Here is a 24,515-nt window from a genome sequence, read left to right on the forward strand (position 1 = left end):
AGGGCACAGCCTGAAATCATAGGATCATTAAGTCCAGAATTCACGGGGTTCTTTGCTCTGGGGCTATGCCCTAATACAGGCTAAATTTTGAGTTGGAGATGGTGAATATGGAGCATAAGAAAGTGATGTTGGATCTACAGAAATTCCCCATGGAGATGAGAGAGGCCTTGTACAAGTGCAAGGAGCTGACTGAGGAAACTGTCTCTGACAGGTGAGTGACTGACTTCACTGGGACTCTATTCCTTGGCAGTGACTGCTTTTGTCATGTTTTTGCCTTTGAACCAAAGTGAGGACTTTCCTTTTGGCCTGTCTCCCTATAAAAAGCAGTCTGTCTTATGCTCTTGACTTGGACCTACTGGACTAGTTTTGCTAAGACTGAAGTATCTGTGAGCCCATCACAACATTGTCCTGCCAGGCTCAGGAGCCTCTCGATAGAAAATCTATTTGTACCATGATAAAGGTGTCAGGCATTTGTGGGTCTTGGGGGCTCTGGTAGGGGTTTACAGAGGTGATCCCATTCTACCCATAGATAGAATATATTTCAATTGGGTCTGCTGTCCTCCCTCACAGAATGTTTGTCTTCTAACTCTCAACCTGCTGATGCTTTCCCAATACAATGGACAGTTAAGTACATGTGGTAGGAGGCAAACCCTGCTCTCAGAAGTACATGCATTTCTTTTATTGTAACAGTTTTCAAAAGCAGTCTGAGTCTTTCTGTAATTTGGCCATTCTCTGACATTTGACAGCCACTAGGGTATCCTGGCATGGTGACTGTGGGCTCTGGTCTAGGGCTGTCTGGGGACATGGGAGTTTGCATGGGTGATGTGGGAGATGGAGGCTAGGTAGGTCTCAATGTGTTTTTGTGATGATTCAGCATCTTCCACAACCAGCTCCTGAATGAGCAAACTCAGTTGAAGAAAAAAGTGAGCATGTTGAGAGAGGAGAACCGAAAGCTATGGAGGGAGCAGATTTCAATGCAAGTGGCCTGTGAGAAGGTGAAGAATCTCTATGAAAAGACCGATGAGAAGTTCTGTGAGCTATGTGATGAGTTGGATAAGGTAGGCTGCAGCAATGTGGGCAGGCTGTCCACCATCAGTAGTAATACACACACACACGTGACCATCCACCCACTTTTCCAGTAGCTCACTAACATCCTGTCCAATTGTTGATTTCTGTGATTATTCCAAGACTTTCTAAGGATTTAGCATCTTGTGAGATCAATGGCTGGAAACAGCTTTGAAGAAAAAATCCCCGTATAAAAGTCAAAGGGGTGGTTATTGTCTACATTTTTTATCTTCTCTCATGTTTCATCCGTTCAACCTACTTCCCTCCTCCCAGTCATTCAACCCCTGTTCCCGGAACCCGGGTCCACTCCTCCTTAATTTCCCTTCAGAAAATAGCAGTTCTCCCATGGTTATTTGATCTAATTATTAAAATAACATTAAACCTGGGCTTTGCTCATGTTTGTTACACATTATAACAATGAGATATATCACCAAATCCTTTTAAAGTCTTGAGATATGATCACACTACATTCCAAAGATTAGCTTTGAACTCACAGTGAGTTCAGTCCAGACTTTAATGTTCAGTCCATCTGTCTCAGTCTCTGAGTAGCTAGGATTAAGGGTTTGCATCACAAGCTCAAACTTAGTCTAAATACTTAAATAATTGATGCTTGAACCAAATGTCCAAGGTCAGTAGATTATACGTTTGTGCTTTTTTTTTGGTTTTTTTTTTGTTTTTTTTTTTTTTTTGTTTTTTCGAGACATGGTTTCTCTGTGGTTTTGTAGCCTGTCCTGGAACTAGCTCTTGTAGATTAGGCTGGTCTCGAACTCACAGAAATCCGCCTGCCTTGCCTCCCGAGTGCTTCCAAAGGTCCTGAGTTCAATTCCCAGCAACCACATGGTGGCTCACAACCATCTGTGATGGGGTCTGGTGCCCTTTTCTGGCCTGCAGGCATACACACAGAATATCGTATACATAATAAATAAATAAAAAAAACTTCAGTTAATCCAGAGTTTATTAATTTTTGTCTGCATGACCTGCACACTGATGACATGCACATTGGTGAGACTGAGATTATTATTGGTAATAATTTTCTTATTAGCATGTGGAAATCAATATGTGTTTTCAGCTATAGAAGCTATAGTAATGTTTATCTTAAAAATTTACTTAGGGCATACATGTTAAGAATTGAAATGATGGCCAGGTGGTGGTGGTGCATACTTTTAATCCCAGCTCTTGAAAAACAGAGGGAAGCAGATCTCCTTGTGCTCAAGGCCAGCCTAGTCTACAAGAGCTAGTTCCAGGACAAGCTCCAAAGCTATGGAAAAACACTGTCTCGAAAAATTTAAAAAAAAAAATTAAAATGTTATCTTTGTGGTGTGTCCTTCCCCATGTCTTTTGATTAATTTTGGTTTGAGGTCGATTTTGTTAGGTATTAAAATAGCTACACCAGCTTGTCTTTTAGGTACATTTGCTTGGAAGATTTTTTTCCAATTCCTTACCCAGAGGTAATGTCTATAATTGATGTTGAAGTTTGTTTCTTGTATGCAGAAGAAAAATATATTCTGTTTCTGCATCCATTCTGTCATTCTGTGTATTTTTATTAAGGAAATGAGACCATTGATACAGAGAAATATCAAATGATTAATTCTTGTTATTTTGCCGAATGTGTATGTTCTTATACATGTATATCCAGAAGTGTGCATTGAGGAGTGAGTGTGTGTGTGTGTGTGTGTGTGTGTGTGTGTGTGTGTGTGTGCGTGTGAGTGTTCAACCCTCCACTAAGAACATAATCTTCTAATGAACAGAAACAGGATATATTGGTGGAAAGACGACAATTCCTGCTGAAGCTGAGGGATCTGGTCACCAAACATATAGAAATGGCTGAAAAGCTGCAGAATCCCTTCGCTGTCTCCCAGATGAGGTAGGATCCCAGGCCACGAAGAGGGAGTTATATCAAGTAGTTCCCCAGTACCTGAATCTCTGTCCTATTTGGGTTCCTGGCCATTTGCATGACTTTTCAGTCAAAGCCAGGGAAAGAACATCTGAGAGTATTGGGCTGGCTCAGTCAACAGATATGTCTGCACAGGAAGCAATATGTGTTATCCTTAATCTTTCTCAATTGTGTGCACTTCTTCAATTCTGAGTGCTCTCGTGTGTTCTGAGTGCATTGATCCTTCCTATGGTAGTCCCAGACCTAATAGAGGCAGTGTTAATTGTGGAAGACGGTGTCTCCTCCTGCCACTTTATTTTCCTCCAGGAGTATCAGCTTTAGAGATAAAATCCTACACTTGGGCAGATTAGCATACAGCACCTTCTTATTGATTATGGGTTCTCTGCAGTTTGCATCTGTTTCCTGAAAGGTTTCTCTGGAATTAAAATCACATTTAGAGTTTGACATGTTGAATCCAAGGAAGTTTCTGTGCTGAAGGAATAAGCCCAGCCTTCCCAGCAGTGTTGTGTTTGCTCCTCTTCAGGGCCTCATACAGTTAATTTCCCAGGTTGCTCACAGTTTCCTGGCATCTGTTCAAGGCCTGTGACCCAGACATTGCTATACTGCTGTTTTTTTCAAAAGAATGTATCTAAATTATTGGAGTAATGGGCTGTTTTTCTAGTTCACCACAGTGTATATTTCTCAGCTCACTTTCTAGCAGTTTTAAAGGTGGAGAAAAAAGAAACTCAGGTGCTGTCTTATCCTTGAAGAAGCAAGGAGTGAATGAGCCCAGCTCAAATGTAATGCTGGATTTCCCAGTTGAGTAGAGCTGGTGAGAGCTCAAAAGCTGACAGGGCAGGTCCTTAACAGACCTGTGTTCCAGCCATTTTTTTCCCCTAAGATGAAAACCTCCAGCATGATCTGGCCACAGTCCAGGATGAGAGCCTCCTGCAGACAAACTTGCTGCAGCAGGATCCGTGTGTGTGCCAGGCCAGTGAGCCACCATTCACTCCTGTCCCCTGCAACCTTGGCATTCATGGGGTGGGTTTTCTTCCTTGATGTTTGTTTCCCATGTGTGGACAGTCCGAGGCTTCTTATGCATCTGATTGCCTTTTCTTCTCTGACAGCTCCACTTTGGAGAACTGAGGAGGCTGAAGGAAGCTTCACACATTCTCCACTTGAGCAGCAACACCTACTGAGAAGCAGACCCCTCCTTGTAGCTGTGAAATAACCAGTGAGGAAAATCTCCACCTACTGCAGGGGATCCATCGCCAATCTGATTCATGTTCTGTTGACCCACTATTCCTGGAGAAAGGAAATCATGAGAAAGACGCCTGACATTCAGAGGACCTACCAAGAATGACTCCAAATCCCAACATTGGTCAGCAGGTGGACCCTGAGTGGCGCACAGCACAATGGAGAGGATATGCTGCTGAGCAAGGCTTCCTCTGTCAGTTTACTCTCCATGTCTTTAGTAAGCCGGCTGCGCCCTCCATATGTGGTGAGGACTCTCACGAGAAAGACTGTACTGATGCCATGCTGTAGTCTGTACACACCACAGGGAAAAGAACAGGATTCCCTCTCCTGTGAGTGCTGAGGGAGAGTCCATGTCACAGGAAAGTGTTGGTGAAGATAACACAGTACAGAGACTACAGCATCCCCCACCTGTGTTAGTCATTGATCATCCATAAAGAAAATGTCAGGGGATTCTCCAGTTTCACATCCTGGACTGGCACGTCAGTCCTGAGAAAGGGTCTATAGAGGAGGTTTGGTCACCTTTGGTGTCTTTAGGGAGCCAGATGCTCTCGATTGATTTTTTGGATCTAGAGCTAGAGACTATTTTTAGCTTAATTGGAGCAAGGGTTCTGGTTTGGGTTTGGTTTTCATTTGTTTGGATATTTTTTTCTGTGCTTTGGTTTAAATTTTGTTGTTGGTTTTTAAATAATTTATTCTTGTTGTTTTAATAGTTGGCTAAGTCTCTACCCTGTATACACTGACTACCCTTTCTACAGTTCCTATTGAGTATAATGAGTATTTTTATGAATAAAATCAATTTTCGACTCCTCGGTTTTACAGCCTTTCTTGAGTCAGATGTGGGGTTGCTCTCCTGTGACTACAGAACTCATGGGCAGAGATGGATTTCTGCACATTCCAGGAGCCTTGTTTACACAGCGGTTTTGCATCCAGGCAGGTCTGTACACGTCTACACAGAAGGGTAGTACCTTGGATGTGGATGGCCTGACCTGATGGAGGAAGGTCATTGGTTAAATAAAAAGAATCTTCTTGGCTCTCATTGGTTATGAGATAGGTGGGAGGAGTAAACAGAACAGAATGCTGGGAGGGAGAGGAAGTGAGGTCAGACTCGACAGTTCTCCTCTCCAGAGCAGACGCAGGAGAGACGCCATGCTACCTGTTCCAGGGAAAACGCACGCTATGAAGCTCCGACCCAGGATGGACTTAGGCTAGAATCTTCCCGGTAAGACCGGTGGTCACAGATTATTAGAGATGGGTTGATCGGTATATCAGAATTAGCCAGTAAGGGTTAGGGCTAAAGGGCCAAGCGGTATTTAAAAGAATACAGTGTCCCTGTAATTATTTCGGGGCATAAACTAGCCGGGCAGGCGGCTCGGGTGTTGGGGACACAGCCCCGCCGTCCATATTACTACAAATGGCGCCCAACATGGGGCTCGAACCCACGACCCTGAGATTAAGAGTCTCATGCTCTACCGACTGAGCTAGCCGGGCAGGCGGCTGGGGTTTTAGGGACGAAGCCCCGCTGCTTCCATATTACTACACTGACCTACTCCTGTCTTTACTACCAAGACTTTCTGTTACAGTCATATTTAAGAGAATGTCATGAAGAAGGGATCTGGAAAGAAAGGAACTCCTCGTTCTGCACTACATTAGTTCTATCCTGGTGTCCAATCACAATTGCACATTGTGATCCCGGGATAGCAAACCACTGAAAGTTGCCTTTGAAATGCATGAGCAAAGGGTGCCCACAGCAGAGGGGAACTGCTGAGCTGCAACTGGAGATGCCTTCCAACCTCTCACTCCTAAACCATGTATGTCACATGGGGAAGCTGTAGAGTAAGGGCCTGCTCCAACACTGTCATCTACTTACAGTAGGAATATTGGGAACAGAGTCAGAAAGATTCATTCAAAGCTCTGAAATGGTCCCACCCATTGGTTTATGTCACAAAACAGTTGATAAAATTCCATAAGGCTGTTTCATATAGGTTACTCAAAACATCATTTCATCTGCTAAATTTAAGAAGTGTGAGTTTATGGTTTAGAGAGATTGTTCGGTAGTTAAGGGCACTTGGGTTTGGTTCCCAGCTTCATAAGGGGGCTCACATCCTTTTGAATCTAAAATTCCAGGGGACCCAATACCTTCTGACCTCAGCACCAAGCATGCATGTAGAGCATATACATGTGTGAAAACATTCACACACAGGCATACATGTAAAAATAAATCTGAGTGTTACAAACTAACTTAATGCTACAAGGCAGATGAGAAACCTTGTCTACTTTTACTATTAAATAATATCTCCAGCTTTTTCTCAGGCTATCTCAGAATTTAGCATACTACATTTACATCAAATACCAAGGTTGCTGTTTCTTTTTTGTCTAATAAGACCCTAGAGTAAAAGCTTGATTATAAATATCCAACAGTATAAAAAGTATAAAAAAAGTACAAGAAAAGGGACGGGGAGGGAGAAAAATGTATTGCTCAATAAAAACAATAAAAAGAAAAAAGGTACAGTTATCGTAATTGCTTCCTCTTTTTATTTAACGTTAGTTTGTAGAGTAGTTTCAATGCTATTTTATAGTGTGAATTATGATAAAGAGTAGTACAGATCTGAGTCATCAGAACTTCGGTAATGCTTTAGCATTTCAAAATATTTCGCTATCTCTAGGGGAAGGACATGCTACTGAATTATGACAAATTGTCATGAGAAGAAATAGTTTTCCCAGACATTTTAAAATGCGTAACCACTGCCTCTCCACAGAAAGACTAGATAACATGTATTTTATCATACAACAGTCCCAACTCTGTCCCTGGAAAGCCTCCTAATTTCATTTATTTGGTGGTGTTAAACAATTAAAAAGACTCTTTACAGCACCGTCCAGCTTTCCTATGAAATACTCAGCATCTTAAATATTCTGTCCACTTCTTTCTTGCAATAAACTAAGCACTCTCTTAGAGTTGGTGGGTGGACAGATGGGTATCCAATTTAAAACTGCATTAGAAACTGTCTTTTGGTAGGATGGTAGGTATTTAAGTTAAAAATAGAAAGGTCAGTGTGTTATTTTGTAGTCTTTTCAAAGTTTAAATTGTTCTTTGTCCCCTTCTACATGATGCTCAGTCACCACTCCTGAGTGGAGATAGGAGAGGCTTCTCATGAGCTGCTTTCTACTGCTGCAGCAAGACTTGAAGACATATGTATCATTGAGAACTTCCCTAATTTGACCCTTATACAGAATCCCACAACATATTTTCTGTCTTTTTGGGTAGGTAATATACAAAATGTAAAACCTTGAGTATTATTAGAGCTAGAAGTCATCTCTGTATCTGAAATGTCATCTCACTGGTTACTGTAGCAGGGAAACTGAATTGCACAGCACTTGAACTGTGTTGGGATTTTGATGGGGATTGCATTGAATCTCTAGATGGCGTTTGGTAGGAGTGCCATTTTTATTATGTTGATCATAACTATCCAAGAGCATGGGAAATCTTCCCATTTTCTGGTATCTTCTTCAATTTCTTCAAAGACTTACTCAAATATGTCTTTCACTTCTTTGTTTAGTGATACCCCCAAGATATTTTATGTTATTTGTGGCTATTATGAAGGGTAATGTTTCTCTGGTTTCTTTCTCAGCTTCTTTATCATTTGTATATAGGAGGGCTACTGATTTTTCTGAGTTGATCTTATATCCTGCAACATTACTGAAGGTTACCCACTGTAACAGCGGCAGAGATGACTCAGTGGGTAAGAGCACTGGCTGCTCTTGTAGAGGACCTGGGTTCAGTTCCCAAGCACTCCCATGGCAGTTCACACCCATCTGTAACCTTAGTGGCAGGGGATCTGAAATCCTCTTCTGACCTCTAAGTGCACCAAGAACACAGTTCACAGATGCATGTAGGCAAAAGCTCTTTGGTATAAAAAAAAAAGAGAGAGAGAGAAAACCAACTCTACAAATAAAGATAAATTTCTGTGGCATAAATTTGAATGAATTTATAAATGAATGGATGAATGAAATGGAGGAAACTCCCTAAGCACTAAGACTGGATGCTCAGACTGTCATTGATGTGTCTTTAATTCCATCGAATGTTTTCTAAAATGTAACAGAGGGTGAGAATAAAGGGACGAGGATTGCACCATGAATTTCCCTTGCTGGACCGGAGCAAAGGAACTGGGGTGGAGAGGCTGCTGCGCGCTTTGCAGGTGACTATTTCAGGCTCCATTCGGGTACCATAGTCTCTAATCCGGAAGTCGTCCGCTGCCGGAAGTGACGCGCGGCTTGGCGCTCGCGGGAAACTCGTCTAGCTGGCTGGCGCACCGGTGGGACTCCAGCTGCCATGAGCCTCTGGGTGGACAAATACCGGCCGTGCTCCCTCGACCAGCCAGACTATCAGGAGGAACAGGCGGCGCAGCTGAGCAACCTGGTGAGCAGACCGGGACGGCGGAGGCCGGCACGTTCCGCCGCTTCCTGAAAAGCCTGGGGATAAGGGAGTGAGAAGGGGGGCGCTGCAGGGTTAGGGGGACCCAAAGTGACAAGTTCCTCAGAGTGCTGCTTCTGCTGCCCGGGGTCCCGGGAGCTTGGGGTGCGGACCTGGCGGAGGCTGCAAACCCCGGTTGTAGGAAGGGCTGGGGCCCATAGGCTCTCCTGCTGCAGGTAGCTAGATGGCGGGCTGATGCAGGGGACAGTGCCCTGCACCCTGTTCGTAGTTACTAGCCTCTTCGGAATCACAGCTAAGTCCTTTCTGAAAACGAGGACTTATTTTACCTAGTGCCTCTATCCTCCATATGAGAGTTTTTGGAAGAATCGGGAGGGAAGTGGAAGATATGTTTTAGTTGTCTTTTTTGTTGTTGTTCTTATAATGCGTGCAATAATATAAAAATCGAGCATTATACTTCATGTGTATGCACAGCGGTTTTTATAGTAGCTTCAACGTTAAGTTTCCTAGCCATAGGATGGGCACATTTTATTGATTCCTGTGGCTACTTGTTTATATTCTTAGGACAGGTGTTAGTATACTATTCCTACTCCTTAATGAATTTACTTTTAAAGTCTACATCTTCTCATCGGATCAAGCCCCCATGCCCATAGTGCCCTTTAGTTTGATGTCATTCTCTTATTGCTGTTTGATAACACACTCATTCCCATAGCATCCCTTATGTGCAGTCTTCCTGTATCCCCCAAATGAACTTGCAAGGGAATCAGTGTACCCCTTTCTTAGCAAGAAAATAATTTTGGGAACCCAGGCAAGACAAACATCTGTCTCAGTTACAGAGATCAGTTCCACATTCCCATCAGCCCTCATTTTTGAAAGTGCCCTTCAGAGAGCTTGCTGAGGGAGTCCCTGCCTTTAAGCATTTAGTGTTGTGCCTTGCATGTTCTGTGTTGCTCGTGCAAGTTAGATTAAATTAGTGCCTAGAGAAAGCAAACATGAAAGTTTGATAAATTTTCTATTGGAGTCAGGTAGTAAACAAAATACCTTAGTGCTTTAGAAGTAGTTTAACCTGGAGCACCTGGGTTCGACGAAGTAAAATACCTTGTTCTTTCTTCGCTAGGTGCAGTTTGGTGACTTTCCTCACCTCCTAGTATATGGGCCATTAGATGCTGGAAAAAATACAACAATTATGTGTATCCTACAAGAACTTTATGGTGTCGTGGTGAAAAATTTGAGATTTGAGCTCAACCTATCACAGTAAGCATCTCTTGTCAGGGCTCGGCAGATGTTTCTGGCAAGGATTTTCTTTTCTTTTTTTTAAATACTTTTTTATTTTATCGAGCTATACAGTTTTCTCTGCTCCTCTCCAAGCTTCTTCCTTCCCCTTCAACCCTCTCGTATGGTCCCCATGCTTCCAATTTATTCAGGAGATCTTGTCTTTTTCTACTTCCCATGTAGATTAGATCCATCTGTGTCTCTCTTAGGGTCCACATTGTTGTCTAGATTCTCTAGGATTGTGAATTGTAATATGGGTTTCCTTGCTGTTTATCTAAAAGTCATTTATGAGTGAGTACGTATATTTGTCTTTCTGGGCCAGGGTTACCTCAATCAATATGATATTTTCTAGATCGATCCATTTGCCTGCAAATTTCAAGATGTCATTATGTTTTTCTGCTGGTAGTACTCCATTGTGTCAATGTACCACATTTTCCTTATCCATTCTTTAGTCAAGGGGCATTTAGGTTATTCCCAGGTTCTGGCTATGACAAACAATGCTGCTATGAACATAGTTGAGCATATGTCCTTGTGGCATGATTGAGCATCCTTTGGATATATACCCAAAAGTGGTATTACTGCGTCTTGAGAAAGGTTGTTTCCTAATTTTCTGAGAAATCGCCACACTGACATCTAAAGGGGCTGTACCAGCTTGCATTCCCACCAGCAATGCAGGAGTGTTCTTTTTTCTCCACAACCTCTCCAGCATAAGTTGTCATCAGTGTTTTTGATCTTGGCCATTCTTACAGGTATAAGATGGAATCTCAGAGTTGTTTTGATTTGCATTTCTCTGATGACTAAGGATGTCGACCATTTTCTTAAGTATCCTTCAGCCATTTTGAGAGTTCTCAGTTTAGGTCTATACTCCATTTTTTTTTTTACTAGATTATTTGTTTTTTAGATGACCCATTTCTTGCGCTTTTTGTTTATTTTGGAGCTTAGACCTCTATCTGATGTGGGGTTAGTGAAGATCTTTTCCCATTCTGTAGGCTGTCGTTTTGTCTTGTTGACCATGTGCTTTGCTTTACAGAAGCTTTTCAGTTTCAGGAGGTCCCATTTAATTAATTGTTTCTCTCAGTGTTTGATTCTCTGATTTCTTTTTTTTTTTTTTTGGTTTTTTGTTTTTTTTTTCTTTTTTTTTTCTTTTTTTTATTGATAAAAGGAGAATAAAGAAAAGAAAAAAAAAAAAATTTCCACCTCCTCCCAGCCTCCCAGTTCCCTCCCCCTCCTCCCACTCTTCTCCCCCTCCTCCCACTCTTCTCCCCCTCCTCCCACCCCTCTCCCCTTCCCTCCACTCCTCTCCTTCTTCCTCTCCAGTCCAAAGAGCAGTCAGGGTTCCCTGCCCTGTGGTAAGTACTAGGTCATCCCCCCTCCGTCTATATCTAGGAAGGTGAACATCCAAGCTGGGTAGGCTCCCACCAAGCCTGCACATTGCGTAGGATCAAAACCCCATGCCATTGTCCTTGGCGTCTCATCAGCCCTCATTGTTCGCCATGTTCAGAGAGTCCAGTTTTATCCCATGCTTTTTCAATCCCAGTTCAGCTGGCCTTGGTGAGCTCCCAGTAGATCAGCTCCACTGTCTCAGTGGGTGGGTGCACCCCTCGTGGTCCCGACTTCTTTGCTCATGTTCTCCCTCCTTCTGCTCCTCATTGGGACTTTGGGAGCTCAGTCCAGTGCTCCAGTGTGGGTCTCTGTCTCTATCTCCATCCATCTCCAGATGAAAGTTCTAGGATGATATGCAATATATTCGTCAGTATTGCTCTAGGGTAGGGTCATTTCAGGTTCCCTATCCTCAGCTGCCCAAGGAACTAACTGGGGACCTCAGCTTGGGCACCTGGGAGCCCCTTAAGGGTCAAGTCTCTTGCCCACCCTAAACTGGGTCCCTTAACTAAGAATTGTGGTTCTGTGCTCCCCTATCCAACCTTCCTTTATCCCGATCCTCCTGTTTCCCCAAGTCCCCCCTCCTTCCCTTCTACCTTTTCTCTCCCCATCTCCCCTAACCCTCATCCCACCCCACCCCCAAGATCCCACTTTTCTCCCCGGCAATTTTGTCTACTTCCCTTATCCAAGAGGATAACTATATGTTTTTCCTTGGGTTCACCTTCTTACTTAGCTTCTTTAGATTCGCTTATTGTAGACTCCGTGGCCCCTATTTATGGCTAGAAACCAATTATGAGTGAGTACATCCCATGTTCTTCTTTTTGGGTCTGGGATACCTCACTCAGGATAGTGTTTTCTATTTCCATCCATTTGCATGCAAAATTCGAGAAGTCATTGTTTTTTACCGCTGAGTAGTACTCTAGTGTGTATATATTCCATACTTTAGTCATCCATTCTTCCATTGAAGGGCATCTAGGTTGTTTCCAGGTTCTGGCTATTACAAATAATACTGCTATGAACATAGTTGAACTAATGCTTTTGACATGTGATAGAGCATCTCTTTGGTAAATTCCCAAGAGTGGTATTGCTGGGTCCAGGGGTAGGTTGATCCCAAATTTCCTGAGAAACCGATACAATGACTTCCACAGTGGTTGCACAAGATTGCATTCCCACCAGCAATGGATGAGGGTACCCCTTCCTCCACAGCCTCTCCAGCAAAGGCTATATCCTTGGTGTTTTTGACTTTAGCAATTCCGACAGGTGTAAGATGATATCTCAAAGTTGTTTTGATTTGCATTTCCCTGATTGCTAAGGAAATTGAGCACGACCTTAAGTGTCTTTTGGCCATTTGAACTTCTTCTGTTGAGAATTCTCTGTTCAGTTCAGTGCCCCATTTTTTAATTGGGTTAATTAGCATTTTAAAGTCTAGTTTCTTGAGTTCTCTATATATTTTGGAGATCAGACCTTTGTCTGTTGCGGGGTTGGTGAAGATCTTCTCCCAGTCTGTAGGTTGCCTTTGTGTCTTAGTGACAGTGTCCTTTGCTTTACAGAAGCTTCTCAGTTTTAGTAGGTCCCATTTATTCAATGTTGCCTTTAATGTCTGTGCTTCTGGGGTTATACCTAAGAAGCGATCACCTGTGCCCATCTGTTGTAGGGTAATTCCCACTTTCTCTTCTATCAAGTTCAGTGTTTTCGGGCTGATATTGAGGTCTTTAATCCATTTGGACTTGAGTTTTGTGCACGGTGATAGATATGGGTCTATTTTCATTCTTCTACAGGTTGACATCCAGTTGTGCCAGCACCATTTGTTGAAGATGCTTTCTTTCTTCCATTGTATACTTTTAGCTCCTTTATCGAAAATGAGGTGTTCATAGGTTTGTGGGATAAAATCCGGGTCTTCTATACGATTCCATTGGTCGACTTCTCTGTTTTTATGCCAGTACCACCCTGTTTTCATTACTGTGGCTCTGTAATAGAGTTGAAGTCAGGGATGGTAATTCCTCCAGAAGTCCCTTTATTATATAAGATTGTTTTGGCTAGCCTGGGGTTTTTGTTTTTCCATATAAAGTTGAGTATTGTCATCTCAAGATCTGTGAAGAATTTTGATGGGACCTTAATGGGGATTGCATTGAATCTATAAATTGCCTTTGGTAGAATTGCCTTTGGTAGAAATACTACGTTGATCCTCCCAATCCAAGAGCAAGGGATGTCCATCCATTTTTTGGTATCCTCCTCAATTTCTTTCTTCAATGCCTTACAGTTCTTGTCAAGTAGATCTTTTACTTCCTTGGTTAGATTTACCCCCAGATATTTTATGCTGTTTGTGGCTATCGTGAATGGAGAAGCTTCTCTGATTTCCCTCTCTGCTTCCATATCCTTTGTGTATAAGAGGGCGACTGATTTTTTGGAGTTGATCTTGTATCCTGCCACATTACTAAAGCTATTTATTAGCTGTAAAAGTTCTTTGGTGGAGTTTTGGGGGTCTATTATGTACACTATCATATCATCTGCAAATTACGAAAGTTTAACTTCTTTCTTTCCAATTCGAATCCCCTTGATCCCATTATGTTGTCTTATTGCTATAGCTAGAACCTCCAGCACTATATTGAAGAGGTATGGCGAAAGTGGACAGCCTCGTCGTGTTCCTGAGTTAAGCGGGATGGCTTTGAGTTTCTCTGCGTTTAATTTGATGTTAACTGTCTGCTTGCTGTATATAGCTTTTATTATATTTAGGTATGACCCTTGTATCTCTAATCTCTCCAAGACTTTTAACATAAATGGATGTTGAATTTTGTCAAATGCTTTTTCAGCATCTAATGAAATGATCATATGGTTTTTTTCTTTCATTTTATTTATATGCTGGATTACATTGATAGATTTTCGTATGTTGAACCAGCCCTGCATCTCGGGAATGAAGCCTACTTGATCATAATGGATAATTTTTCGGATGTGTTCTTAGATTCGGTTTGCCAGTGTTTTGTTGAGGATTTTTGCATCGATATTCATGAGTGAGATCGGCCTGTAATTCTCTTTCCTGGTTGAGTCTTTGTGTGGTTTTGGTATCAGAGTAACTGTAGCTTCATAAAAGGAATTTGGTAATGACCCTTCTGTTTCTATATTGTGGAATACATTGAGGAGTATAGGTATTAGGTCTTCTTGGAAGTTCTGGTAGAATTCCGCATTGAACCCATCTGGCCCTGGGCTTTTTTTGGTAAGGAGGTTTTTGATAACCTCTTCTAATTCTTCGCGACTGACAGGTCTGTTTAGATTGTTCACCTGGTTTTGGTTTAATTTTGGTAAATGGTATTTCTCTAAAAAAGTGTCCATTTCTTTTACATTTTCCAGTTTAGTGGCATACAGGCTTTTGTAGTAAGGTCTGATGACTCTGAATTTCCTCTGTGTTTGTGGTTATGTCCCCTTTTTCATTTCTGATCTTATTAATTTGCAAATTTTCTCTCTGCCGTTTGACTAGTTTGAATAGGGGTTTGTCAATCTTGTTGATTTTCTCCAGGAACCAGCTTCTTGATTCATTGATTCTTTGGATTGTTTTCTGTGTTTCTATTTTGTTGATTTCCGCCCTCAGTTTGATTATTTCCAGTCTTCTACTCCTCCTAGGTGAGTCTGCTTCTTTTTTTTCTAGAGCTTTCAGGTGGGCTGTTAAGTCTCCAATGTGTGCTTTCTCTGTTTTCTTTAGGTGGGCACTTAGTGCTATGAACTTTCCTCTTAGGACTGCTTACATAGTGTCCCATAAGTTTGAATATGTTGTTTTTTTATTTTCATTGAATTCCAGGGAGACTTTAATTTCTTTATTTCTTCCTTAATCCAGGTATGGTTCAGTAGTTGACTGTTCAGTTTCCATGAGTTTGTAGGCTTTCTGGGGGTAGCATTGTTGTTGAATTCTAACTTTAATCCATGGTGATCTGATAAGACGCAGGTGGTTACTAATATTTTTTTGTAACTGTGGATGTTTGCTTTGTTACTGACTATGTGGTCGATTTTCAAGAAGGTTCCATGAGCTGCAGAGAAGAAGGTATATTCTTTCCTATTTGGGTGGAATGTTCTATAGATGTCTGTAAAGTCCATTTGCTTCATTACCTCCATTAATTCTCTTATTTCTCTGTTAGGTTTCTGTCTGATTGACCTGTCCATTGGTGAGAGAGGAGTGTTGAAGTCTCCTACTATTAGTGTGTGCGGTTTGATGGCAGCCTTGAGTTTTAGTAATGTTTCTTTTACTTACGTGGGTGCTTTTATAATAGGGGCATAGATATTCAGGATTGAGACTTCATCCTGATGAACTGTTCCTGTTATGAGTATAAAATGTCCCTCTCCATCTTTTCTGATTGATTTAAGTTTGAAGTCAATTTTGTTAGAAATTAGTATGGCCTCACCTGCTTGTTTCTTGGGTCCATTTGCTTGATAAGCCTTTTCCTAGCCCTTTATTCTGAGTAGGTGCCTGTCTTTGTGGTTGAGGTGTGTTTCTTGTAAACAGCAGAATGTTGGATCCTGTTTTCGTATCCAATCTCTTAGGCTGTGCCTTTTTATTGGTGAGTTGAGTCCATTGACATTAAGTGATATTAATGACCAGTGGTTCTTAACTCCGGTCACATTTTTAGTCATAGAGTTTGTGTGTTTCCCTTCTTTGATTCGTGTTGGTGAAGGGTCTCTAGATGTTTGTGTTATTGTGGTCATTGTTGGACTCCTTGGTTTGTGATTTTCCTTCTATTACTTTCTGTAAGGCTGGATTTGTGACTACGTATTGCTTAAATTTGTTTTTATCCTGGAAAATTTTGTTTTCTCCATTTATAGTGAACAAAATCTTGGCTGGGTATAGTAGTCTGAGCTTGCATCCATGTTCTCTTAGTTTCTGCAGTACATCTATCCAGGACCTTCTGGTTTTCATGGTTTCCATAGAGAAGTCAGCTGTAAGTCTGATAGGTTTACCTTTATATGTAACTTGACCGTTTTCCTTTGCAGTTCTTAATATTCTTTCTTTATTCTGTATGTTTTGTGTTGTGATTATTATACGGCTTTCTGTATGCATCTTGAACCTTCAAAGGAATATCTTTCTTTAGGTTGGGAAAGTTTTCTTCTATAATTGTATTAAATATGTTGTCTGGACCATTGAGCTGTACTTCTTCTCCTTCTTCTATCCCAATTATTCTTAGGTTTGGTCTTTTTATTGTTTCCCAGATTTCCTTTATTTTTTGTGATGAGAATTTGTTGGTTTTGATGTTTTCTTTGATCAGTGTGTTTATTTTCTCTATGATATCTTCAGTGTCTGACATTCTTTCTTCTATCTCTTGTAATCTGTTGGTAGTACTTGTCTCTGTAGTTCCTGTTCATTTACCCAGATTTTCCATCTCCATCCTTCCCTCGGTTTGTGTTTTCTTCATTACTTCCATTTCAATCTTCAAGTCTTGAACCGCTTCCCTTACCTGTTTGATTGCTTTTTCTTGTTTCTCTTGGTTTTCTTGGGTATCTTTGAGCGATTTATTCATTTCTTCTACCTTTTTGTTTGTAATCTCTAATTGTTTAGGGCAGTTTTTCACCTCCTGTTTAAGGTCTTCTATTATTTTCATATAGTTCACTTTTGAGTCGATTTCTTCTAATTCTTCTGGAGTAGGGTGTACAATTCTTATTTCGGGATCCCTGGATTCTGGTGATGTCATGTTGCCTTTCAGGTTGTTGGAGGAATTCTTGCATTGGCGCCTTCCCATCTCTTCCTTCAAATGAAGCCAGGAGAGGCCTGGTGTCTTGGTCCAGTCTTTGCTGTGACTGACCCTCTGGGTGTATGTCTTCAGTGTAGAAGCAGGAACAGTTCCCGTCCAGATGGAACTCCTCAGCACCTAAACAAGGACGCCTGGTAGTCCAATGATCCGGGGACAAAAGGAAGAACAGAACAGGGCAGACAGGGCGGTATCCAGAAGAGCACAGGACACCCTGCCGCACAAGCTGAAGGTGCGCGTGCTCCCTTTCCGGGGATCCTTGAGGCCTGCCCCGTAGGTAGGCACTCACTGCTCTGGGTGGTAGCCTTAGTGTAGGAGCAGAAAACTGTTCCTGAGCAAAGGACCTTGCAAAAAACCCAGACTTGCGGGGGGGGGGGTGGTCGTGTGTAAGCCCAACTCTTTGTTTTATTGATTGTTGTATTGTTTTCTTTGTTTTTATTTTGTTTATTTTTGCTCTTAATTTGATTATTTCTTGCCATCTAGTTCTCTTAGGTCAGTTTGCTTCTTTTTCTTCTAAATTTTTCAAATGTTCTTTTAATTCACTAGTGCCCGAACCTGCAGAGGTCTCTGGTTCCTGCCCACTACATTGGAGGTCCCAGATTCATACCCCGACCCTCAGAGTTCCTGGCTCAGGACCAGTTTCTGGGAGGTCCCATATTCACCCCTGGACCTGCAGGTGTTCTGGTTCAGGTTTACTCCATCGAAGATACAGACTTACTCCCAGTCCTGCAGAGGTCACTGATTCCTGCCTATCTCCTCGTAGGTCCCAGACTCATTTCCTGAACCCGTAGAGGTCTCTGGCTCTGGCACACTCCCTCAGCATTTGCTCTGGTTGCTCTGCTGTACCTGCTCCTGTAGAGTTCACTGTCTCAGGTCTGCTCTGGCCTAGGTTGCTGGTTCCGTCCTGCTCCTGTAGAGTTCGCCATCCCAGTTCCACACTCTAGCCCAGGTTGCTGACTCAGTCCTGTGCTTATGAAGTTAGCTGTCTCAGGTCTCCCTGGCAAGGATTTTTAGTACTGATCAGATATGCACCCCTCCCCAACACTGGCTGCCTATGACTTAAGAAATAGAGTGTGTGTGTGTGTGTGTGTGTGTGTGTGTGTGTGTGTGTGTGTGTAGTATGCATAGATCAGTTCATCAGATGAAACTGACATTCACGGTGTCGTCAAAGTGAAAATCCACAAAAGTATTTTGCTGCAGAACATGCATACTTTAAGTTGATACATGGCTGTCATCTCACACCAGTTGTCTAAAAGTGATTGCAGAGACACATTTTTGAGCGGGAGGAGTAAAACAGGTGTGCATGAGATTTCCTCTTTCTATGTTATTATTTGCCGTGGAATGTGAATATATTTTTCCTTTATTTCTGTGTTAACATGGAAGACTGTTCAGGTAGTTAGTGGTGATTGGTTATACATGAGAAAAAGAAGATAGCCAGTAAGAAAATGTTGAGCAGATTCTTGTTTCATTCACAGACTCCATCTAAAAAAAGTTGAAATCAGCACCGTTGCCAGTAACTACCACGTTGAAGTTAATCCTAGGTAAACTGCTACTAACTATTTTTAGAAAAGTAGTAGGAATTACATTTTTAGCAAAAACAAAAAAAAAAATAGTTTACACTCCTTGTCCTCCAGCTTAGAGTTATTTTTTGAAATATTGCTGTACGTTTGGAAGCTTGGTCCACAGAGCAGATTAAAGTAAAGCTGGTTGCTTGACCCACAGCCTGTGCTGTCACTGAAGTCTGCTTGCTCTGCAGAGCTCACAGTTTGCAGTTCCTTGCATGAGTTCTGTTGAGCTATCCTGACTCTTTCAGTGTTGGTGAGCATAAATAAAGCTGTCTAAAAAGTCAATCCTGTCTGGAATAAGTATCAGATACTGAGTGTGGGCCACCATCCTTCCTTGGTATATTTTTTGTTTTGCTGAGTTGCAGGGATGCATCTGCCTCTGTTTCTCCAGCTCTGAGTTTTATGAGCGTCTTTTTACATGGTTTCTGGAGCTGAACTCAGGTCTTCATGCTCCAAAGTTAGATTAGCATGTTTGTCCATTACATTTATGGTTACGTGAAAAGTAATTATTTTCTTCGAACTGTGAATTCAGTGTGATTATTTTCTATTGACCATCTTTAACAAAACATAAAAAAAATAATAGGTTTTTTTGTAGTGTTTGAAGGCAGGAGGCCAGAGAGGGTTTTTCTATGTTTGGGGCTTAGGTGTTTCTGTGTTTTTTCTTCAGAAAGTCGGGACCCATATTTCCTACCACTCTACATTCTTGTCCTTGTCTCTCCTGTTCTGCTCACTCGGCTCCCACTGCTGGGCTCTGCATGGAGCAATCCTCTTAGCAGGAAGTGCCTTTGTTCCAGAACCACCTACTTGCTCCATTCCCACTGTGTCAGGGTCCCATGTTCTCAGCCACAGATTGAGCCATGTGGGGCCTGCTCCTGCTTATGGCTTCTGCATTCACACTGGCTGTGATCCTGTGTGTCCTGTGGGCAGTCTGTGGTTTCACATTTTCACAGCTTGGACAAGTATTGTGGATTCGTCTTTTGACTCCCACTCAGGCATGATGTGTCTTTGTCTTTGTTCTTTTTATGGAAATGGAAATGGAGTTTGACTTTTCACCCCCTGCCTACTCACAGTTCCTGAACCTCTTAAGGCTGACTGGTCCTCGATTGCAGCCAGATGCAATTTTCCTGTATGTCTTCCCAGATTCTCCTGTTGACTGTACCCATTGGCTATGACTCTTGCATCAGAGATTTCCAAAGTATTAACAAATTCTTTGAGTTTATAGCATAGATCAGCACATCCCTGTCTTGCAACTTTGTTATGATAAAAGCTGAGATGAAGTGAGAAGTCCTAATTTAACTTCATTTGACCAGGGTTTCTTAGTCTTGTTTGATTATAACATTTTAAAAATCATGATTCTGCCTTTGCAGAGGTGAAAGTAGAGTATCAGCCATATATTTAGGACGTCACACCTATTAATGGCAGATGGGGACTTAACGCTTGAGTGCCCTCCAGTTGAAGCTGGTTTGTTTCTTTTTGACCCAGTGGTATTATTGACAGAGGTGGACAAACTCAGAAAGGATGCTCAGCATGCCTTGCACAGAACAATTGAGAAGTACATGTCCACCTGCAGGCTGATCTTGTGTTGCAATTCCACATCTAAGGTGATCCCCCCGATCTGCCATAGGTGCCTGGCAATTTGTGTGCCTGCTCCCAGCATTGATGACGTTAGTCATGTTAAGCTTTCCAGAAATATCTTAGCTCAAATTTTGTTTTCTAAAACAAGGTGAAGCATATCAGCCATTTAAGGGCAGCTGCAGACAGATCCAAAGGTCAGCCATTAGTAGGTGTACAGAGTGATGTGTTTACTGGTGAATACAAATATAAACCATGTTCTCTTGCATCTATCTTTTAACAAATGAGTGTTATGAATTCAGTGCCTAAGGACTGATGAAGTATTTAATGTCTTCTACCTAAAGCTGATTTAGTTTGTCATATGGGAAATGGGAGCATAGGGGACATAGTGAACGTGAGAATCCCTGGTTCCTTTGTGGGAGTCAGTGCACTGTTTTCCCTTTCGTCTTAACAGCTGTCAATAACATGTACTAGTTTCCCAGTAGACAGCGCTCACTCATAATAGACAGTGAAGACTGTGTACAGCAGCAGCACATGGCGTCCTGTAGGAGGCAGCAGCACTGTGAAAGGCTCCACAGCGATGCGGACAGATGTTAGACATTGGCTCATGTGCTTTCCTCCTTGTTGATTTGTCTGCCAGATTTGCAGTGTGTTATCCAGTGTCTGCAAGAAGGAGGGTCTGGCTCTTTCTTCGAAGCTGGCTCACAGGCTGGCAGAGAAGTCCTGCAGGAACCTCAGGAAAGCCTTACTGATGTGTGAAGCTTGCAGAGTGCAGCAGTGAGTGGGGCCGTCACACAGGGAGCATCTGTAGCATGACGATGTGTGGTTAATGTATTTTCTCTGGTGTCATAGATACCCTTTTACTGAAGACCAAGAAATCCCCGAGACAGACTGGGAGGTGTATCTGAGGGAGACTGCAAATGCTACCGTCAGTCAGCAGACTCCACAGAGGTAACAGCATGGGGGAGGCACACGACATTTACAATAATTCCTGAGCTTTAGTGTGGGAGGTCCTTCTGTCTATATGTTGCTTTTATTGGTTAATGAATGAAGAAATTGGCCATTCTGATAGGGCAGAGGAGAAGTAGGTGGGAGAACTAAATGGAATGCTGGGAGAAAGCAGGGCAGAGGAGAACTAGGTGGGGAGAACTAAATGGAAAGAAAGTGTGGAATATCTACACATTAGAGTACTACGCTGCGGTAAAGAACAATGACTTCTCGAATTTTGCATGCAAATGGATGGAAATAGAAAACACTATACTGAGTGAGGTATCCCAGACCCAAAAGGATGAACATGGGATGTACTCACTCATAATTGGTTTCTAGCCATAAATAGGGGCCACGGAGTCTACAATAGGCGAATCTAAAGAAGCTAAGTAAGAAAGTGAACCCAAGGAAAAACATATAGTTATCCTCTTGGATAAGGGAAGTAGACAAAATTGCCGGGGAGAAAAGTGGGATCTTGGGGGTGGGTTGGGATGAGGGTTAGGGGAGATGGGGAGAGAAAACGTAGAAGGGAAGGAGGGGGGACTTGGGGAAACAGGAGGATCGGGATAAAGGAAGGTTGGATAGGGGAGCACGGAACCAGAATTCTAAGTTAAGGGACCCAGTTTAGGGTGGGCAAGAGACTTGACCCTAGACGGGCTCCCAGGTGCCCAAGCTGAGGTCCCCAGTTAGTTCCCTGGGCAGCTGAGGATAGGGAACCAGAAATGACCCTACCCTAGAGCAATACTGACGAATATATTGCGTATCATCATAGAACTTGCATCTGGCGATGGATGGAGATAGAGACAGAAACCCACACTGGAGCACTGGACGGAGCTCCCAAGGTCCCAATGAGGAGCAGAAAGAGTGAGAACATGAGCAAAGATGTCAGGACCACGAGGAGTGCACCCACCCACTGAGACAGTGGAGATGATCTACTGGGAGCTCACCAAGGCCAGCTGGACTGTTACCAAAAAAAGCATGGGATAAAACTGGACTCTCGGAACATGGCGAACAATGAGGGCTGATGAGACGCCAAGGACATTGGCACGCGGTTTTGATCCTATGCAATGTGCTGGATTGGTGGAAGCCTAGCAGGTCTGGATGTTCACCTTCCTAGATATGGATGGAGGGGGGAGGACCTAGGACTTACCACAGGGCAGGGAACCCTGACAGCTCTTTGGACTGGAAAGGGAGGGGGAGAGGAGTGGGGGGAAGGGGAGAGGGGTGGGAGGAGGGGGAGAAGAGTGTGAGGAGGGGGAGATGAGTGGGAGGAGGGAGAGGGAAATGGGAGGGTGGTGGGAGGAGGTGGAAATTTGTTTTTTTTTTCTTTTCTTTATCCTCCTTTTATCAATAAAAAAATTAAAAAAAAATATTTGTAACCTCCTGCGTCTTATCAGATCACCATGGATGAAAGTTAGAATTCAACAACAATGCTACCCCCAGAAAGCCTACAAACTCATGGAAACTGAACAGTCAACTACTGAACCACACCTGGATCAAGGCAGAAATAAAGAAATTAAAGTCTTCCCTGAATTCAATGAAAATAAAGAAACAACCTACTCAAACTTATGGGACACTATGAAGGCAGTCCTAAGAGGAAAGTTCATAGCACTAAGTGCCAACCTAAAGAAAACAGAGAAAGCACACATTGGAGACTTAACAGCCCACCTGAAAGCTCTAGAAAAAAAAGAAGCAGACTCACCTAGGAGGAGTAGAAGACTGAAATAATCAAACTGAGGGCGGAAATCAACAAAATAGAAACACAGAAAACAATCCAAAGAATCAATGAAACAAAAAGCTGGTTCCTGGAGAAAATCAACAAGATTGACAAACCCCTATCCAAACTAATCAAACGGCAGGGAGAGAATATGCAAATTAATAAGATCAGAAATGAAAAGGGGGACATAACCACAGACGCAGTGGAAATTCAAAGAATCATCAGATCTTACTACAAAAGCCTGTATGCCACAAAACTGGAAAATGTCAAAGAAATGGACACGTTTTTAGATAAATACCATATACCAAAGTTAAAGCAGGAACAGGCGAACAATCTAAATAGACCTGTTAGTCGCGAAGAATTAGAACCTGTTATCAAAAACCTCCCTACCAATAAAAGCCCAGGACCAGATGGTTTCAATGCGGAATTTTACCAGAACTTCCTAGAAGTCCTAATCCCTATACTCCTTAACGTACTTCACAATATAGAAACGGAAGAGTCATTGCCAAATTCCTTTTATGAAGCCACAGTCACTCTGATACCAAAATCGCACAAAGACTCAACCAAGAAAGAGAATTACAGGCCAATCTCACTCATGAACATCAACGCAAAATTCCTCAACAAAATACTGGCAAAACGTATCCAAGAAAACATTAGAATAATTATCCATTATGATCTAGTAGGCTTCATTCCAGAGATGCAGGGCTGGTTCAACATACGAAAATCTATCAATGTAATCCATCATATAAATAAACTGAAAGAAAAAACCATATGATCATTTCATTAGATGCTGAAAAAGCTTTTGACAAAATTCAACATCCCTTTATGATAAAAGTATTGGAGAGATTAGGGATACAAGGGTCATACCTAAATACAATAAAAGCTATTTACAGCAAACCGACAGCTAACATCAATCTAAACGGAGAGAAATGCAAAGCCATCCCACTAAAATCAGGAACATGGCAAGGCTGTCCACTCTCTCCATACCTCTAAAATATAGTGCTTGAAGTTCTAGCAATAGCAATAAGACAACATAAGGTGATTCGAATTGGGAAGGAAGAGGTTAAACTTTCATTATTTGCAGATGATATGATAGTGTACATAAGCGACCACAAAAAACTCCACCAAAGAATTCCTACAGCTGACAAAACCTTTAGTAATGTGGTAGGATAAAAGATCAACTCCAAAAAATCAGTCGCCCTCCTATACACAAAAGATATGGAAGCAGAGAAGGAAATCAGACAAGCATCACCTTTCACGAAAGCCACAAACAGCATAAAATATCTTGGGGTAACTCTAACCAAGGAAGTGAAAGATCTATTTAACAAGAACTTTAAGGCATTGAAGAAAGAAATTGAAGAGGATACCAGAAAATGGAAGGCTCTCCCTTGCTCTTGGATTGGGAGGATCAACATAGTAAAAATGGCAATTCTACCAAAGGCAATTTATAGATTCAATGCAATGCCCATTAAGGTCCCATCAAAATTCTTCACAGATCTTGAGATGACAATACTCAACTTTATATGGAAAAACAAAAACCCCAGGATAGCCAAAACAATCTTATATAATAAAGGGACTTCTGGAGGCATTACCATCCCTGACTTCAACTCTATTACAGAGCCACAGTAATGAAAACAGTGTGGTATTGGCATAAAAACAGAGAAGACGACCAATG

General features: G+C 42.1%; 1 protein-coding gene across 1 annotated transcript; it reads left to right on the plus strand.

Moving 5' to 3' along the window:
* Positions 1–8,477: 8,477 nt before the first annotated feature.
* Positions 8,478–22,279, plus strand: LOC142849240 (replication factor C subunit 3-like). The gene is made up of 7 exons (XM_075971209.1): positions 8,478–8,609; positions 9,739–9,875; positions 18,475–18,540; positions 19,952–20,228; positions 20,777–20,913; positions 20,989–21,087; positions 21,896–22,279. The coding sequence occupies exons 1-7, from the start codon at positions 8,523–8,525 to the stop codon at positions 22,038–22,040; spliced, it is 948 nt and encodes a 315-aa protein (XP_075827324.1). The 5' UTR covers positions 8,478–8,522; the 3' UTR covers positions 22,041–22,279.
* The last annotated feature ends 2,236 nt before the right edge of the window (positions 22,280–24,515 follow it).

The sequence above is a fragment of the Microtus pennsylvanicus genome, chromosome 1 (genome assembly GCF_037038515.1).
Source record: "Microtus pennsylvanicus isolate mMicPen1 chromosome 1, mMicPen1.hap1, whole genome shotgun sequence".
Classification (NCBI taxonomy): domain Eukaryota; kingdom Metazoa; phylum Chordata; class Mammalia; order Rodentia; family Cricetidae; genus Microtus; species Microtus pennsylvanicus.